Source organism: Sceloporus occidentalis, unplaced genomic scaffold (assembly GCF_023333645.1).
Source record: "Sceloporus occidentalis isolate IW3139 unplaced genomic scaffold, rSceOcc1.0.p SCAF_3, whole genome shotgun sequence".
NCBI lineage: Eukaryota > Metazoa > Chordata > Lepidosauria > Squamata > Phrynosomatidae > Sceloporus > Sceloporus occidentalis.
In genome coordinates, this window is record NW_028316983.1 from 131,480,406 (window position 1) to 131,493,762 (window position 13,357).

General features: G+C 45.6%; 2 protein-coding genes across 3 annotated transcripts; one reads left to right on the forward strand and one right to left on the reverse strand.

Moving 5' to 3' along the window:
* Positions 1-346: 346 nt before the first annotated feature.
* On the reverse strand, positions 347-4,297 carry LOC149316811 (cilia- and flagella-associated protein 184-like). The gene is made up of 2 exons (XM_089516325.1): positions 2,928-4,297; positions 347-1,247 (listed from the first exon to the last, which is right to left on the reverse strand). Exons 1-2 carry the CDS (start codon positions 4,062-4,064, stop codon positions 693-695), a joined length of 1,692 nt encoding a protein of 563 aa, XP_089372451.1. The 5' UTR covers positions 4,065-4,297; the 3' UTR covers positions 347-692.
* Positions 4,298-4,580: 283 nt separating this feature from the next.
* On the forward strand, positions 4,581-11,603 carry TADA2B (transcriptional adaptor 2B). Of its 2 annotated transcripts, none has more exons than XM_089516326.1 (2): positions 4,581-4,942; positions 7,430-11,603. In XM_089516326.1, exons 1-2 carry the CDS (start codon positions 4,673-4,675, stop codon positions 8,420-8,422), a joined length of 1,263 nt encoding a protein of 420 aa, XP_089372452.1. In that variant the 5' UTR covers positions 4,581-4,672; the 3' UTR covers positions 8,423-11,603. The 2 variants fall into 2 exon arrangements, with proteins under 2 accessions (XP_089372452.1, XP_089372454.1); XM_089516328.1 differs by having other exon boundaries at positions 4,663-4,717.
* The last annotated feature ends 1,754 nt before the right edge of the window (positions 11,604-13,357 follow it).

Genomic DNA, 13,357 nt, shown 5'->3' on the forward strand with positions numbered 1-13,357 from the left:
ATATGGTTCTTAAGGTTGTGTTGGATTTGTGTGTTTGCATGCACCTTCAACATTTCTAAATGAAACTGGAGTCTGCTGTTAGCAGTGGTATAGACAGGTGAAAAGTTCCCTTAAGTTAACCACCTCTTACAGGCCCCCTTTTGAGCTAACAATTCCCCACAAATACCAAGGTGACACTGACACTATTGGTGGGGACCCCCAAGTCCCTCCTCCACCTTTTTAAGGTAACACAACCCAGCAAGACTTTCCGTAACATACCTAGGGGTAACTTCTCAGCATTGTAGTACAGTAACCGTTTTACTAATGGAAAAGAATTCCCCTGGAAGACTAAAAAAAAGGCAACAGGTAACCAGTATTGCAAAATACAATATATTGCTGACACAACAGATGGTTATCAGAAAAGAAAGCAATTTTAGACACTGTTAACAGAGCAAGAAGAGAAAGAGAAATGTGTATTATCTACTACAATGCTTGGTGGAAATGTATGGAAAGCAGGAATAAATTATACATCACATTGTTTTAATCCCCTTCAAAACTGAGCCCAGAAAGCAGTCAGTTTATCAAGTTTGTTTTTTAAACAATTAACAGCTGTAAACCAACTGGATAAGGCTGATTTTAGGTTAAGGCACATTGTCTTCTGAACATAAACTATGTAGAACAAGCACAGGTTTACTTAACAGCTCACTGCACCCCTAACCCCCGCCCTCCAACTCTTGCGTTTTTTGACATTGAAATGAAATCTTGATTCTTTTGCATGTTAGGGCGAGTCCAGCATGGCGACGTTTCAGCATATCCAGCCGCTCCTTCCGTGCCTCAGAAGCGTCCACCTTGTTTTCATAGTCTCTCAACAACAGTATATGCCCAAGTAAGCCACACTTCTGCTGAAGCCTCTCATTGTCCATTCGCATCTTATCCCGAGCCTGTTTAGTCTTCGTTAGGATCTCTCTCTTTTGAGCCACTAAACCTTCAGCTGCCATTAGCTGGGCCTTTTGGCCTTGATTTTCTGCTTCCACAAACTGCAGCTTTTCTTTCACTGGAGATATGATTTGTACCGTGTTAGTAATCCTTCTGCGGAGCTTCAGAAGCTCCTCATTGCGCTCTTCGATCTTCTCATTGTAGGTCTGGTTCTCAATCTTCAACTGCTCAAAATCTATTAAGTGCAGGCCTTCTGCCAGCTCCTCCTGGGCTTTTAGGTTAGCTTCAAGTTTTTGGATCCTGTGTTTCAACTTTATATACTCTAGACGAACCTGGAATGAAGAAGAAGAAAAAACTACCATGGAACTACTTGAAGTACTACCAGAATTACCACTCAGCCCATTTTATCCTCCCCAGTCACCTTAAATTCCAAAGCAGTCCAAGTGTCTTGCAGCCTGCCTGATGATACTTCAGCTACTTTATCATGTTTACTAGTGAATACCTCCTGTAAGAAAGGCTTCATCCCCATTGTCTTAAACTGGAAATTAGAAACTTATTTTGGCCTGAGGGCTAAGTTGGCTCCAAGGAAGCACATTGGGGAGCAACATCCCATCAGCAGGTGGGCCCACATCCACTACTGGCATGTTGTTTTTCCTCATACATGCATAAAATGGGTTTTTGCTTTGAAGCAAACATACTTGGTATGTAGTGACAGTGCATCTCCAAGTATTTTGTGTGTGTGTGAGGCTGGTTAAGGAACGTTAATCCCCAAGGCAAATGTTAATCCCCAAGGCAAATATCTACAGTAAGTAAGGTGAATGGGGTGAGGATGGAAACATCCCTGCAAAGTTCCTCTGAATCCTTCCACAGCTTCTGATGATACCAGCCTTGCTAAATAAACTTATTGGCCTCCTTGCTGGGGTGAGGTTGATATTGTTCTGCACTGGCTTTGAATGTTCCTAAAGGGCTGGCTGGTGTTTATTATTATCGGAAGGTTGCAAACCTGAGTCGAGCTTAAGCCCTTTTGCTGGTACTGAATGCACAACCTTATGGCTTTGAGTGGCTGCAGTATAGGCATTTAACCACTGTGCCACCATGCCTCCTCTATCTATCTACTTGCATTGGCATGCTTTTGAACCGCTAAGTTGGCAGAAGCTGGGACTAGCGACAGCAGCCGGCTCCATTATGTGGTACGTGGACCTCGGACTGCCAACCTTTTTACTGTCATAACTGGTGTCTTGACCATAAGCCACCGTAATGTCTTGCCGATGATGGAATTTGAAGCTTGTTTTCTGGATTTTAAGAATTTCTCTAACCACATGGGCAGGGGGGGGGCACCTGCATGAATACCTTTCTATACAACCTGGACTGAGGGCAACAGAAGTATAGTGCCTAGGTCAAGGGAAGTAATAGTGCCACTCTATTCTGCTCTGGTCAGACCCCACCTGGAATACTGTGTCCAGTTCTGGACACCACAATTCAAAAAGGATGCTGGGAAACTGGAGTGTTTCCAAAGGAGGGTGAGTAAAATGGTGAAGGGTCTGGAAACCAAGCCCTATGAGGAACGACTAAGGGAGCTGGGGATGTTTAGCCTGGAGAAGAGAAGGTTAAGAGGTGATATGATAGCCCTGTTTAAATATTTGAAGGGATGTCATATTGAGGAGGGAGCAAGCTTGTTTTCTGCTGCTCCAGAGAATAGGACTTGGAGCAATGGATGCAAGCTCCAGGAAAATAGATTCCACCTCAACATTAGGAGGAACCTCCTGAGAGTAAGGGCTGTTCGACAGTGGAACACACTCCCTCACAGTCTCCTTCCTTGGAGGTCTTTAAGCAGAGGCTGGATGGCCATCTGTCACTGGAGATGCTTTGATTGTGAGTTCCTGCATGGCAGAATAGGCTTGGACTGGATGGCCCTTGTGGCCTCTTCAACTCCATGCTTCTATGAACAGTCAGGGCACCTTGAGAGAACTTGGCCTATGACCAAGATGGCCACTTTTCCTTCCTCTCCTCACCTCGGTCATCTCCCTCTCCTTGCCCTGCTCCCTGGCCTGGATCTGCTCGACCTCCCGGACGGCGGCCTGCCTGCCCCCGAGCCTCCTGCCCATGGTGAAGACGGCCACCTCCTTCTTGAGGGCCTGGTGGGCCTTCCACTGGGCCTCCAGCTTGGCCAGCCTCTCGCGGCAGGCGCCCTGCAGGGCGTCCAGCTGCTGCCGGTACCAGGAGCCCTCGGCGGCCTGCTGGCTGCGCAGCTCCTCCAGCAGCGACAGGTAGCGGCTGAAGCGCTGCTCGCGGTCGGAGATGTGCTGCTCCAGCTCCGCCCGGGCGGGGGCCGCCTCCTTGCCGACTTTGCCCAGCAGCTCGGCCAGCTTGCCCTGGATCTTGGCGTCGTGGAGGAGGCGGCGGCGGCGCTCGGCCTGCAGCCTCCGGCACTCCTCGGTCAGCTCCTCCCGGAGGCGGCGCTCCTGGGCCAGGCGCTCCTGGCGCTGCTCCTCGCTCTCGAAGCCCGCCGCCTCCGAGCCCTGGCTCTCCGGGCTGGAGCCCAGCCGCAGCGACCCCCCGCTCAGGCAGCGCTGCTCCAGCTCCCGCAGGCTGATGCTGATGCGGCGGCCCAGCTCCTCGCCCACCGCCAGCAGAGGCGGCTCCAGCAGCTCCCCCGCCGAGAAGGACGACGACGTCGGCAAGGGCGGCGTCCCCCGGGAGGACCGGGGCGCAAGGGACGCCGCCTCTTCCTCCTCCTCCTCCTCCTCCTCCTCGGCTTCGGTGGGCGCTGCCTCCGCCTCCGCCTCCGCCGCCTCCTCTTCCTGGGGCTTTGCCTCCTCCGCCGCCTCCTCCTCGCCATCCGGAGGCTCTCCGGGGGCTGCCGGTGGGGGTGGCTCCTCCGGCTTCTCTTCGGCCTCCTCTGCCTGCGCTTCTCCCTCAGCCTCCGAGGAGGAGAAGGCGGACACTGACTCGGCCTCCGGAGCCTCGGAGTGGAGCGAAGCGGCGGAGGCCTTTGCAGGGCCCTCCTCCTTCTCCTCCTCCGCTTTCTCCGTCCCTTCTTCCTTCATTTCTTCCTTCCCTTCCTCCTCCTGGAGCTCAGGAGCGGCCTCAGCCTCGGCCGCCTCCGGCTCAAGGCCCGCAGGAGCCTGGGGACCCTCCTCCTCCGCCATCTTCTCGTCAACTGCCGTTCCTAACTCCGAGCAGTGTCTCTAATCAACGAGGCTCCGCCCTTCTCGACTCTGATTGGCCGCTTCCTCCCCGAGGGTTCTAATTGGGCGGGGCTTGGAGTTCCTTCTCCTCCGCCATCTTCTCCTCTACTGCCTTTCCTAACCGAGAGGCGGTGTCGCTGCCTTCCGTCACTAAGCAACAAGCCTCTGGCTCCGCCCCCCCTCCGCGGTTGCGAGGGGAAACGCATAGATTCTTTGTAATTGGGCGGGCAATAAATAAATCATTTATTTATTTATTTATTATCCCCGTCCTCGACTCTGATTGGTCGCTTTCTCCCCCAGGGTTCTAATTGGGCGGGGCCTGGAGCTCTTCCTTCTCCATCTTCAACTGCCTTTCCTAACCCAGAGTCGCGTCGCTAAGCAACAAGGCTCCGCCCCCACTCCTTCGCGGTTGCGAGGGGAAACGCATCCCTGTCCTCGGCTCTGATTGGCCGCTTCCTCCCCGAGGCTTCTAATTGGGCGGGAGCCCTTTCCTCCCGTCGCGGACTCTGACGTCACTGGAGCGCGCCGGCCCCGTTTCCTCGGAGCGAAGGGAAAAAAAGGCACCCAAGATGGCGGAGCTGGGGAAGAAGTACTGCGTCTATTGCTTGGCCGAGGTGAGCTCGCTCCGCTTCCGCTGCACCGAGTGCGCCGACATCGAGCTCTGCCCCGAGTGCTTCTCGGCCGGCGCGGAGATCGGGCCTCACCGGCGCTGGCACGGCTACCAGCTGGTGGACGGAGGGCGCTTCACCCTCTGGGGCGCCGAGGCCGAGGGCGGATGGAGCAGCCGCGAGGAGCAGCTCCTCCTCGACGCCATCGAGCAGTTCGGCTTCGGGAACTGGGTAAGGCCTCGGCAAGCGGGGGCTAAGGACAGAATGAACTTCAACAGGGAGAGATGTCAGCTAGAAGAAATGAAATGCACAGATATAGGATCATTAAGGAGACTTTATACGTGTGAAAGGAGTCCAAGTGGACCACAAGTTGAACATGAGTCAACAGTGTGATGCAGCAGCTAACAAGGCCAATGCGATTCTAGGCTGCATCAATAGAAGTATAGTGTCTAGATCAAGGGAAGTCATAGTGCCACTCTATTCTGCTCTGGTCAGACCCCACCTGGAATACAGTGTCCAATTCAAATGGCCATCTGTCAGTGGGGATGCTTTGATTGAGAGTTCCTGCATGGCAGAAGGGGGTCGGACTGGGGGGTCCTTGTGGACTCATCCAACTCTAGGATTCCTCCCTTTCTTCTTCGTGGTCTCAGAAACAGAGCACTGAAAATAACTGAACACTATTCGCAGCCGCTGACCTGAGGGAACGACTGTCATCATCATCATCATCATCATCATCATCAAGCATTTCTAGGCTCATCGCCACACTTACTTTAGTGTGCCCATGCCATCCTAAACTACAAGTCTGGCCCAAGACACTCAGGTCAGCCCAGACAAGCTTGCTTTCCAAGCGCATTTGTCAGATGGCATCCCGTCGCCGTTGGTTTTCACTTCATTTCAAAGTGTACACTGAGACCAGCGATTCTCAAACTCTGGTCCTCCAAGTATTTTGGACTTCAGCTCCCAGGAGCCCCAGCCAAAAGCCAAGCATCCTGGGAACTCAAGTTCAAAATACCCAGAGGACCAAAGTTTGGGCACCGCTGCTTTAAACTACATAGTTTGAGCTTGATGTATTTAAAGGGTTTCCAGCTCCCACATCATTTTGCAGTCCCTTGCTCTATGCTGCTGATGGTGAAAATGTAAAATACAGCCATGGGTCCTCATGGTTGCCACCTTATTTGTCTTTTACCATGTAGACAGGAGAATCATTTAGGCATTAGTTTTCAAAGGAGTAGCCATGTTACTCTCTTGCAGCATTAAAAAGAGAAAGGAAGGAAAGAAGAGGGGGAAAGGACACCTGGCAGAACCTTTAAGACTAACTGGTTTCTGTGTTTGAATGAGCTTTTGTGGATATTAACCCACTTCTTCAGATGCAGGATTGTGTGGTATTAAGGCCTCAGGCATAGAGCTGTGAGGGTGGGATAGAATGTAATTGGGCCCAGAAGGATGCAAACCATGTCCCAAATAAAGTGCTGAAATAGATCTGAGCTGGTTGTCTGCAGTGTTGCATATCACTAAACCTGAGGGTTTATAGCTTTTGGAATTACATTAGAAACTGATAGACTGGCTCTGTGAATAGAAAATGCTTAAGGCTCAATTGAGATCTTAGGACTCTAATTTATTACTTTGCCCTCCAGGTTAGGACCTAGCCTTTATGTGCATACAGTAAACTAAAGTTGGTACTTGGAGACGGAGACTGTTCATATGAATGTATCCCAGTATTCTGAAATCTGCATTTATCAACTATGGCTTAAAAGTAATCAAAATGTGAGCCATTCCTATAAGAAAACCGCACCCCTTTGAAGTCTGATAAAGCCTGTCATCTGCATCATGCTGGAAAGATGCCTGGTTAAGAAAGACTGAGTAATACCAACTATGAATGCATGTGGGGCTTGGAAGAGGACTAGTAATCTATACCTCTCCAAGTGATAGATGTGGAAGGTTTTAACCAGTGAAAGGGCGGCTGCCAATTAGTTTTTGTAAGTTAATACACTCTATGTGGCTTCAAGCTTATACTGAAGCCACGCAACAGTAAAATGTATGGCGTGTGTGCCCATGGTATGCGTGCTGCACGCCATTGTGAGCATGCGCCCCATTGTTTTCAACGGGGCTTGAGCATATGCAGAATTCCCCTTACGTGGAGGGATCCAGAATGGATCCCCCGCGTAAGGAAAGGGCCCACTGTAATGGAGAATGTCATCCAGCCTTTGTGGAAGGGAGATCTGTTTGTAGCGTTCTCTCATTTTTGTGTTAAGACTTTTTCCGATGTTCATTTTTAACATGTTCGATTTGGTCGTTTTATTTATATTGCTATATTTTGTATCAATTTATACCTTCGCTATGTATTTGATTATTTAGTATAGCAGTTGCAGACTTGCTTCTATTCTTGTATTATTTTCATTACCATTTATTTGATCTGTTGTGAGCCTCTTTGCGTGAAATCATCCAAGAAACCCGCATGCAAATTAATTGATTATGGTAATTAAGAAACAGTGCTGTATTTGCACCCACATTTCATATTTCATACATCTTTTTAGACAGGGATAGGGAACCTGTGGCATTTTAAACAATGTGGACTCCAGGTGCTACCATCCCTTGGGATATTGGTTAGGGCTGGCCAGTCTTACATCTGGAGGACTACAGGTTCCTTTCCCTTTTTGTAAACAGTTGAATTAAGATCCCCCATATTAATAATTCTGGTACTCTTTCGTTCTGTTCTAGGAAGATATGGCTGCCCATGTTGGAGCATCACGAACACCGCAGGAAGTGATGGAACACTATGTGAGCATGTATATACACGGTAACCTTGGGAAAGCCTGCATCCCTGACATTATTCCCAACAGAGTGACTGATCATACCTGCCCAAGTGGTGGTCCACTTTCACCTAGCTTAACAATGCCTCTGCCACCCTTAGACATATCTGTGGCTGAACAACAACAGCTGGGTTACATGCCACTTCGTGATGATTATGAGATTGAGTATGACCAAGATGCTGAGATTCTGATCAGTGGCCTTTCAGTTAATTACGATGACGATGATGTGGAAATAGAATTAAAAAGAGCCCACGTAGACATGTACGTAAGAAAACTGAAGGAGAGGCAGCGCCGAAAGAACATCGCTCGTGACTACAACCTGGTTCCTGTTTTTCTGGGGAAAGACAGAAGAGACAAAGAAAAACCTTTGAAACGCAAAATCACAAAAGAAGAAAAAGAGCTGAGGTTAAAACTGCGGTCTCTCTATCAGTTTATGTCTTGTAAGGAGTTTGATGACTTTTTTGAGAACCTGCACAAGGAGAAGGTACTTCGAACCAAGATTAGGGAACTGCAGAGGTATCGACGGAATGGTATAACAAAAATGGAAGAGTCTGCAGAATATGAGGCAGCTAGACACAAGCGGGAAAAAAGGAAAGAAAATAAAAATATTAGTACTTCTAAGAGAGGAAAGGAAGATGGTAAGGATGGGGAATTTGCTACAATTGAAAATCTACCTGGCTTTGAACTGTTATCTGACCGAGAGAAAGTACTTTGTAGTTCTATTAACCTGAGTCCAGCACGTTACGTGACTGTTAAAACTATCATCATTAAAGATCATCTTCAAAAAAGACAAGGCATTCCATCAAAAAGTCGCCTTCCTAGTTACTTGGATAAAGTGCTAAAGAAAAGGATTTTAAATTTCTTAACAGAAAGTGGTTGGATATCAAGAGACGCTTCCTGAATCTTGTCCACTTTGGAATAGCATTATTATGAACAAAAGACCCGTTGTTGTTAAGAATATTTTGTTTACCTGCCTCCTTAAAACACACAAACACACCTAGGTTATATCTTGTAATATGTCGTTTCCTCAACCAATAGATTTTTTTTTAATTACATCATGCAAATGGTAACTCTTACTTTGTGCCCCACACTTGGACGTCATCTTGAGAAACATCACGATGAAATGGCTCACTGATTTGGTGAAACACGGAACCCTAGCAGTAGTTTTTGAGCATTTCTGCTGTACAAGCTGTTTTTGTAGGGGGTAGGGGAACCCTCACTTGTGTTTTTGGAGGATGCTATTTTCTGCACATTTACGTGGAAGTGACTTGAGATCGAATCTTCTGATCCTTTTGTTGAATGAGCCTGCATGTGCTGCATGTACCTCTTACTAAAGCTTGGATACCGAATTACAGAAGCACAGCAAAATTAGGATTTCTTGACAAGTATCTTTAGCTATGAACCTGTTTTGTTGTTCATTAGCAAAGCAATGTGTTCCGCTAGACTGGCAGCAAGATACCAGACAACAGGGCTTTAAAAATGCAGTACTCTATGGTGATCAGTTTTAATGGTAGATTGGCTTAATCATATAGGAGTGGGCAAATTCCTGGGGGCAATTTTGCCGGGGGGTGGGCAGCAATCACCACCCTCATCTCAAAATGTGATATATTGTTTTGCCTAAAAGGGGAGTTGACCCTCCACTTTCCGTTTTGAGAAAACCAGCAGAAATAAATACTAAAGCAGGGTTGGGAGTCATGGTGCTCTTCTGATGATGGACTGCAACTCCCAGGATTCCTCATGACAAGCAATACTGTCTAAGACTTCTGGGAGTTGCTTTTAGGAAACATTTAGAGGGCTGTATGATTCTCTCAACCTGAGCTACAACAAGGCTTCTCTTGGAAGCTTCTTATCACTAGTAATTCTTTTTCAGCCCTGTGGTCTTGGGCAGGCTATGCGATTTTCACCCCAATCTGGTTAAATATAGACCAGCTGCAGTTGGAAGGCTTGGCAAATATGTAGTATTCCAATTTTAAATGCAGTGGTGAGCCAAGAGTCCAGTGTGTTACTGCTTTTTAAAAACATTAATTTCATTTGATTGAAGGGGTAATGGGTGTCATCCAGACTGTCTGTGTGTTGCTAGGTTTTTAAATTAAAAAAAAAAACCCAGCTACATTGCCCTACAATGAGCTTAGGATAAGCCTGCACCAGTTGACTGACTAGGTTCACCAGGCGTGCAGCATAGCCTGGAAGGGACTTCATAACCTCCTTGGCTATTTGGGCATCATTTGGGAATCAATTGCAAGTTATGAAGGCTCATGCTATTGCAACACATAGTAGAGCAGACAGAAATCAAAGGATAAAAGGCAGGACTGTTGCTGTGAAAGGTGTTGTGTTTACTCATCCATTGCCATTTCATTTGCTGTTGGCACAGGTAGAACATCACGTAGCCATAGTCCAGGAATCCTTGTACAATTTGCCCAGTGCCTTTCTAATTAAGAACAGCACTCTTTGCTCGTCTCCAATCCGCTTTTAAACCTGGGGTAGCAGTGGCTTCACAAGCAGTTTTGCTGTGTAGTATAGAAACAAAAGGTTGAAAGCACCCTGGACTATATGTGTACAAGCTTTCCAGCATCAGCAGAAGTTGTGTTGATTATGCTGGATGCTGCAATGAATGCTTCTCATGCACCCAGTTTGCTAGAGAATGAGCCTTGCTATTTGTTACCTACAAATTTCTGGCCCTTGAAAACACAGTTCTCTGTACAGCAAGGGCAGCGCAGTCATAAGTTTTCAACAGTCATTTTTATTTCAGTGGGACTTTATCCACAGTAAATGTGCTTAAAATTCCTGTTTTCCAAAACTGTTTGTGAATACAGTACTGTTATATATGTGTATAATTCTGGACTTCTCCAATTCAGATGCAAGTGGTGGATTATAATTTAAATGTTCTTTCCATGAAATAAATTAGCACATCAGAGAGTGGTTTAGGGAAGCATTAACAATGATGTACCATTTCGTATCAGTGGTAGCATGTTCTACTATCTCAATCTGCTGTAGATCTAGCCTCTCTGTTACAAGTAGCTGTTGCTTCATATACTAATGTTTTATCACCAATCCGCAACTCTGTTTAGCTAGTCTGGTAACTTTGGCATATTCCAACTTCCAGCAGTTCATCAAATAGTAATGGTACGAAGACCACCGTCCTCAAGAAAACTTCAATTTCTGTGCTTCTCCATATGTTTCTTCTCAGATTGAGTTTGATCATTTACCATTTTGCCTTTAAAACTCTGCTCAGAAGTGTTGAGGGTGGGAATCATGTGGCTCTCCAGATGATGTTGTACTGTAGGTCCCAGCAGCCTAAAGCAGCATAGCTAGTGGTGAGGAATACAGTCCAGTAGATGAAGAGCTATGATTCCCAGCCATGTTATAGATTAGATACCCAGCTTTAGATTTTGGCCTTACTCAACAGTCTCATAATCTTCAGTGAGACTGAAGCACAACTAAGGGCCTTATCATATGAGGGAAAAAAGTCAAAGGAGATTGGGAGAGTAGTGGCTTTCTCTGTGCCTCATCTCATGCTGCTATAGCACTTCTGTTCTTCCCGAGGGTGGCAGTTGTAAAAGCATGCCTTTTGCGAAAGGGATTTTTTTGGCATGACAAAAGGCACATTTTTATGACTTTCTGTCTCCCTTGGAAAGAGAACAAAACTGCTACAGCAACATGCAGAGAGGCACTGACAAAGCCGCTACTCTTCCAGTCCCTTTCAGCTTTCTTTTCTCAAGTCTCTAACTCTCACAAACAGCAGGCCTTTTTAAATTCCTAAACGTTGTTACATTATCTAGATGTTTATTTAGGTCTAGAAGATCCATCAGAAATTGATAGTCTGTATGCTATCAATATATCTGTGAGATCATTTCAAAGAATCTCACAGATAGGGGAGACTAATGTAAGCCTTACATTTTGTTAGCCCTTTACTGATGCCTGAGAAGAGCAACTGGTGCTAAACATAACTTATTGATATTCCAAAAGTTTTCAGTGTGTGCGTTTATTACATCTGCAAAGGCTTTTACAGCGAGCACTTTCATAAGAAACATATGTTCTTGCAAAGCCTCTTTAAAAGTTTTCAAATAAATACTTTAATATCACTAATGTTTCATTAACGTTATTTAGAAGTGAATTGCTGGACTAGATCTCTGAACTAATGCTTGAGAAATATGGGTAGCAGAATTATTCCCTAACATGCATGCACATAAGTAGCACTGGGACAATTATTTTCATTGTTCAAGAAAGACAAATTGTACTTTTCACTGTGGTATGAACCAGATTATAACTGTTCAGTTGTCCTCCTTTTAATTATTTAATAATACACTTAAATTAATTTGATCTGTTTTACAGTATCAGGGTGCATTAGAGGGAAATATCTGTGCTGCTACCCAAACAATGTATGCTACTATCATTTTCCCTTCTCCATTAGAAAAAACATTATTAAAAGGGCTCCACAATTTCACATGGCTTTTTTCTAGCGAATATGACCATAGTGTCCGCTCTGCTGTGGATACAGGTAACTGGAAGCTCATCCCTAGAACTACAGAAGGGGATGTGGCAGTCATTCATTATAAAGCAAAAAGAGAATGCAAAACCTATGTCTGTATTTCCATTCTTGGCAGGCATTCCAAGCCTGGGACAAGCCCACACACCTGCTCAGTGCATGGGGGGAAGGGTTTTTTGTTTCCACATTGAACAGAATTTCAAGTACATACTTTTGTGATGTGAGGATATGCTAATCCATAATTTTGATGAATAACTATTATGAGGAGTATGGTCAATCTAACTAGAAGGAGTTGTCTTCACTAGGATGTATATTTGATGTTTTAAAGTAGGGCCCGACTGAGCTGCAAGTATAGCTGTATAGCAATAGCTACAAGGGAAAGCATCATATTTATGCAAGATGCCCATCTGGCAAGTTGAAACTTGGCTGAGCACTATGATGTGCTGGATGGATGTATATACAAATAGTTGTGTAGGCACAAATCAGGCCCATCCACATAGCCAAATCAGTGTAAACAAAATTCTGAAAAACAATGTACAACCAAATTTGGAAGGGGACATTTTTGTTTAAACAAATATATACATTTACACATAAAGAAAGTCATACTGGAGACTTGTACTTCACTACATTGTAAATTATTTCTGTAACTGAAAAATGTCACTACGCAAATTAAAAAATTAACAAGGAAAACCATAGTCATATTAAAAAAGCCTGAGTTAAGGTCTATGGTAGCATTTCAATACAAGTAAGGAAAACGTTTTGCCCCAAATGTACTTATAGGGAGAAATTGTTATAACCGATGATGGATATGACAGCCCCCAACCTTTGGTGCCAGGACATTGCAAAGAAAATTTATCGTCTTGTTTCAGGATTAATCGTTGTAACTTTAGGAAAAACCATCACAGTACCTGGAACGAAGGGTGTATTAAAGCCAGTGTGATGCAAGTATTGGATTATGACTCTGGAGATCAGGATTCAAAACCCACTGGGTGACCTTGACCAAGTCACACTCTCTCAGCCTCAGAGGATGGCAATGGCAAACTTCTCAACAAATCTTGTCAAGAAAACCACATGATAGGTTTGCCTTAGGGTCACCAGAAGTCACTTGAGCAACACGACAACAAAGAATGTATTTGCAAACCCCACACAAATACAATCAGGACTTCCTTCTCCTGCTACAGTTCTCCACAATGCCCAGTTTTCTAGGATTCATGGAGCTGCAGGAATGGGGAAAATTGCCAGTTTGGATAAAATCAGTGGGGTCTACGGGAAATATCTGCTTTTCTCAATCAGGCAGCTTATTACATCTACATATTTAAACCCAAATACATATGTTGGTTATTTGATGAG